Source organism: Urocitellus parryii, chromosome 7, assembly GCF_045843805.1.
Source record: "Urocitellus parryii isolate mUroPar1 chromosome 7, mUroPar1.hap1, whole genome shotgun sequence".
NCBI classification, from domain to species: Eukaryota; Metazoa; Chordata; class Mammalia; order Rodentia; family Sciuridae; genus Urocitellus; species Urocitellus parryii.
The window spans coordinates 131,793,975-131,800,065 of record NC_135537.1 but is presented as its reverse complement, the minus strand read 5'-3'; the positions used below and the strand labels follow the sequence as shown (position 1 = coordinate 131,800,065).

Below are 6,091 nucleotides of genomic sequence, written 5' to 3'. Positions count from 1 at the left end.
CATTTGTATATCTTCTTTTGTGAATAGGTGTGTGTTAGTTAATTTTATATCACTATAACAAAATCTCTGAGTTAATCAACTTATAAAGAGAAAAAATCAATTTTGGTTCACATTTTTTGAGGTTCCAGTTGATGATCAGTTGGCCCTATTTCTTTGGTCAGTGGCAAAGCAGCACAACACGGTAAGAAAGCACAGTAGAGCAAAATTACTCAGCTCATCTCGAGCCAAAGAGCAAAAGAGAAAGAACAAATAAAGTTGCAACAAATAACCTCACAATGTCACCTTTTACATGTGACCATATAACTATTGAATAAATTCCAATAGATAAAAGAAAAATAGGTAAAAGGTAAATGTTTATAATTTTAAAGGATATTTTCATATTGCCCTTTTTCTTTTGAATTTATATCCATTTTTATTCTATTGATCACTAATGAGAGGGTCTGTTTTCCCACATCTTGTCAAACAAATCAGAAAGAGTAGATGGATAACATACTGGGGCAGCATTTATAGGGAGAAAACTTATAGAAATAGAAATGGTATCAGGAACTCAGGTCCTCCATGCCCATCACAGTCTGGGATGCCACCTCACTTTCATAGGCTGAGTGAGTGGAAAAATACCAGCACCGCTCCCCCTCCCCACCCCCCCACCCCCGAATAATCAGGGGGCTGAGGTCCAAGCTTGGCAGCTGCAGCTCTAGGATATGGTGGAACCTGTAGCGTGAGCTCTACTGAAGCCTGAATCAGAATCGACCACGTTAACAACTCAATTATAGACAATTTCTGCAGAAGGCCAGTCTCTACAGAATCATTCTTAGACAAATTACCATAAGATTTTAGTCTTTTCCAATCTGATAAGAGAAAAATTTTATTGTAATTTAATTTGCATTCCTCTAGTTAAAAGCAAACTCAATCATATTTTCTTGTTTTAAGAGATATTCATATATTTTATCTATGAAATGTTAATGTATTTTGTCCTTCTTCCTATGGATTTTTTGGTACACACACACACACACACACACACACACACACACATGCACACACAGGTAGCTTTTTGTCTACTAGGGAAGTTGGCCACTGTGTCTGCTGTCATTTGCAAATATTTTTTCCAAGTTCTTTGCCTTTTTATTATGTTTATATCAATTCAGTGATCAATCCAAGAAGCAGAAACACTATGAATATTTGAAACGATTTATTATAGGAATTAGATTTTAAACAACACTTGATGTGAATTAGATATCAATTAGTCCCACCTTTTGAATAATTATATTGAAGGTTTTGTGTGTTTTCTTGGAGTGTTTGTTTATTCCACAGTGCTGAGAACATAATCCAGGGCCTCAAGCATGCAAGGCAAGCACACTACCACTGAGCTGCATCTCATACTGAGGTTTCTTGATTGTCTCAATTTATTCTGTCAACTTAACTCTCTATGGACTGTAGATCACTGAAATACACTCACTGTTATCTTGTTTCTGGCTATTTCTCCTTGAACTTCGTTATGTATCAATGCTACACATTTGCAGCATTCATTTTCATAGCTATTATATCTTTTTATTATTTATTATTACAAAGTACTCTTCTGTTTTTCCACTTATGGCCTCCTTTCCAATTCAAAATGATCTCGTTAAGATCATGATCCCTGCTTTATTTTTTACTGCAATCAACTGGTATTCCTTTACCTTCAACTTTTTAAGTTAACTTTGCTTTGGCAAGATACTTTGGCATCAGCTTAAAGTTGGATGTTTTTAGATACAATCTGAAACCCACTTATTTCACTAGATGACTTTAGCCCATTCATCTTTATTGAGTTTGGGGGGCTTGGTACCAGGAATTGAACACAGGGATGCTTAACCACTGAGCAACATCAAAGTCCTTTTTATTTTTTATTTTTGAGACAGGACGACACTAAGTCACTGAGGCTGGTTTAGAACTTGCAATTCTCCTGCCTCAGCCTCCCAAGTCGCTGGGATTACAGGTATGTGCCACTGCACTCAGCTCAGCTTTCCTGTTTAAGTATGTGTGATCCTAATTCTGTTCTATTTTTTCATGTCAGCCTATTTGCTTTTATAGTGTTTTTAAAAATCCTTTCACTGTTAGGTCTTTGTTTTACAGCAATGTTTCTTCTCATAATTTGGAAGATTTGTTTTAGGGTTACCATTATAACTTTATCTTTGTCCTTTAGTTAATGAAATTTAAAACTAACCACCAGTTCATATACTGTAGATTTTTCATTTTTCTCTGTTGACCAAAGTTTGTTTTTTCTAAACTCTGCTTGAAAACTCTAATGTCTGCCTTTTTCAACAAGACTGGGATCCTAATTAGGATAATATATAGTCCATGTTTGTACAAATATGTAAAAATGTACTCTACTGTCAAGTATAACTAGAAAAGAACAAATTTTAAAAAAGAATAAAGTCAAAAAAATTCCTAATGTTCACAATTAGTCCTGGAGTTCTTGCATCACAAAATTAATTTTATATTTGAATGATAAGTGATAATCTAAATAGTTGTAATATTTTTATCACCTTTTTGGGAAAAATGCATTGTTAGCAATTTTCCATTAGATTTTGTTTTGAATGCTATTTTGGAGCAAAGAGAGATGATCTTAATTTTTTTTCCTTTAGAATTGATCTGAGGTCTTTGTTTGTGGGTTTTTTATTTTGACTGTTTTGATTTTATTTTTTTGTGTGTTTTTGTCTCTTCCTAGTTATCTATTCTTTGTTTTTGTTTTTCGTTGTTATTTTTTGTTTTTTAATCATCAGTAATAACATAATGGCATATAACAATACTGGCATTCAATATAAATTTTTCCTAGAACATTCAATATAAATTCTGCCCCTTCAATTTGTAGATTCAAATACACTCTTATTTCTGAAATGTTTTCTCATTGAAATTTGCCTTTAAATTGTTGGTCTTTTCCATTATCTTTCCTTGTTTAGTGACTCCAAATTTACAACTACTGAATATCCTTTGTCTAGCCCTGTGTTTATAATTTTCCCTCTATTTTCATTTCATTTGTCTTTTTATAAAATGCTGTTCCTGAGTCTATTTGAATTTTTTTCATTGTGCTGTTTCTAATTTTGCTTTTCTTCCTGTAGTTATTATAAATTTTCTTTAACATTTTTCTTGTCTTCTTCAAGCTCATATTTTAGGTTCTTTTTATTACCTCTTCCCTCAGCTCTTATATTTTTATTCTGTCTTCTTGTTTTATAAAGGAATATTATTCCTTGAGATTTTTTGGATAGATTGAAATGTTTGATCCCAATTTTCATCCATTCCATGGCAAGATCCTCCCATGGGCTGAATTCTACCTTTTATTATTTTTCTTCTTTCTTTTCTTTTTCTTGTAGAATCCTTGTATCCATCCTGTTGTTTCTTGGTTTTGAATCCTTGACTGAAGTGAGTTATTGCTAAACTAAATATTTGTAAGCTACTTGTGTCAGGAGAGTCTAAGAATTGTTTTGGCCTAGCAGAAACTCACTTTGTGATTTCAAGTTGGAGAGAATTTATTTTAGCCTTTATCAGTCTATGATCAATGTTGACACGTAATTTGGAGCTGTTATGGTATATTTTCCTCTCTCACTTTTAATCTTATGCCTTATCTGTAGTCTGTGTATTAGATTACAACTTGTCTGTGTATTTGATTCTTCATTTAGCCCTTCCTCTGCTTCTTGAATGCAACTCTAAAAAAAAATGATGCAAAACTTTGTACCCTACTCTTGTTATTGCAAACAAGTTCTTTCAGTATTGGTCCTTTTGATTGCCCCCTTTTTTTCACAGAATTATACTCATCTAGCTCTTGACGGCCATGGATTCCCTCTCTCCACTTCTTACCACTCTCCTATTTGATCTCCACTGTTCTCAAATCCTTCCATTCTGTTTTATGGATTGGAGTTTTAGATATTTAATTGTTTCTTTGAAGACAGAATCTATATGTTTATTCTCCTGCTTGGTTTGGTAAAGGATGAGATCTGAGAAGAGAAAGTGCTAGATTTACTCTTATGTATTCAGACCAGAAGTATACTTCTTGCTTATTTATTTTTCTCAAGGGTTTTAATGCCTCCTAATCCTACAAATAGATTATTTAAGCTAGTGGAGGGAAGGAATTCCAGAGTGGTGTGGTAATGTCACCTGTCCTGGTACCTCACAAGAAGTAAAGGTATTGAAGTAGATGTAGTGAAGGAGTTAAATACAGTGTGGCCTGGGGAATAGAAAAGTCCTTTCTTGGACAGAGGGAATTTAGTAGAGGCCTGGGAATACAGAAAGCTTATTTTTGGTTAAATAAACCAATTTAGAGGACTGACTTCTTTTTTTTTTTTTCTTCTTTGGGTGTTTCCCTGCAGGAACTCATGCAGCCGAAATCTGGGGCCAATGGAACAGCAGTTACTGAATTCATCCTGCTGGGATTGGTGGAGACACCAGAGCTATGGCCAGTGATCTTTGTACTTTTCCTCCTTGCTTATGTGGTCACAGTGGGGGGCAACCTCAGCATCCTGGCAGCCATCTTGGTGGAACCCAAACTCCACACCCCCATGTACTTCTTCCTGGGGAACCTATCCGTGATGGACATTGGGTGTATCACTGTCACTATTCCCTCAATGTTGGGTCATCTTGTGTCCCACAAGCGTACATTTCCATATGGAGCCTGCCTCACACAGCTTTTCTTCTTTCATCTGCTGGTTGGGGTGGACTGCTTCCTGTTGACTGCCATGGCCTATGACCGATTCCTGGCCATCTGCCAGCCCCTCACCTACAGCACCCGCATGAGCCAGACAGTCCAGAGGATACTGGTGGCTGTGTCCTGGGCTTGTGCCTTCACCAATGCACTGACCCATACTGTGGCCATATCCACACTCAACTTCTGTGGCCCCAATGTGATCAATCACTTCTACTGTGACCTCCCCCAACTCTTCCAGCTCTCCTGTTCCAGCACCCAGCTCAACGAGCTGCTGCTCTTCGCTGTGGGTTTCATAATGGCAGGAACCCCTGTGGTTCTCATTGTCACCTCCTATATCCACGTGGCAGCTGCAGTCCTGCGAATCCGCTCAGCTGAGGGCAGGAAGAAGGCCTTCTCCACATGCAGCTCCCATCTTACTGTGGTTGCCTTATTCTATGGTTCTGGTATTTTTAACTACATGAGACTAGGTTCAGCCAAACTTTCAGATAAGGATAAAGCTGTTGGAATTTTTAATACTGTCATCAACCCCATGCTAAACCCAATAATCTACAGCCTCAGGAACCCTGATGTGCAGGCTGCCCTCTGGAGGGTGGTCCTGGGGAGGTGGTCACTGGTTTAAGGAAGTCTTAAGTGTCTCTTCTCCCTGTGGGTTTTTTTTTTTTTTGGACTAAAGAAAAAAAATCCCCTAGAGCCAAGAACTAGCCCAAATAGTACAGAACAACTTCTATCTCCCTGAACTTGAGGACTTTTTGTAAGGGATAATTATCATTTCCCAAAGAAGCCCTACCCTGTTATAGACAATGGGTTTATAGATTCCATCAGGCCAGTCCCTTCAACAAATTATAACTTCAGTTACTGTGGCTTCCCTTTACTGAGTAAAGGTGAAATGTAAGAACATGCAAATGCTTATAGATTCATATCCTAAGTGGAAGGACATAGACTCAGTTATAGTTTGGGTTCCAAAAGCATTTCAGAACTCCCACCCCTGCCGAACCCTGCCAAGAGATCATATTTTTCCCTCAAGTTCAGATATGGCTGTGCTGTTTATGAAATATAACCCGATAAAGTAAAACAAAACAGAAAACAAGTAGTTTTTCCTGTGATACAAAGATCTCATGAGACACAGAGAGGCAAAAGGAAAGCTATGCAGCTACATAGTCTCTAATAAACTCTAAGTAATATGAAGCTTGGTACAGCTCACAGACATATTTCCAAATGCCAAACTTCATATGTATGATATGTCTTATGATACAGAAATGGATTTCCCGCATCCATCCTTCCCCGTACACGTCAAGTCTTTTGAAAAGAATTTACTATCTAAACATTTTTAAAATATTTCAGCAATCCCAGATTACTCATTATGAAATTTCCCCCCTAAATTCTCACTTTTATTCGCCAACCCTCACAGCTGAGACA

The 6,091-nt window shown here is 37.0% G+C and overlaps 1 protein-coding gene across 1 annotated transcript; it reads left to right on the top strand.

Moving 5' to 3' along the window:
• The first annotated feature begins 4,346 nt into the window (after positions 1 to 4,346).
• On the top strand, positions 4,347 to 5,294 carry LOC144256239 (olfactory receptor 3A1-like). The gene has a single exon (XM_077801329.1). The coding sequence runs from the start codon at positions 4,347 to 4,349 to the stop codon at positions 5,292 to 5,294; it is 948 nt and encodes a 315-aa protein (XP_077657455.1).
• Positions 5,295 to 6,091: the final 797 nt, after the last annotated feature.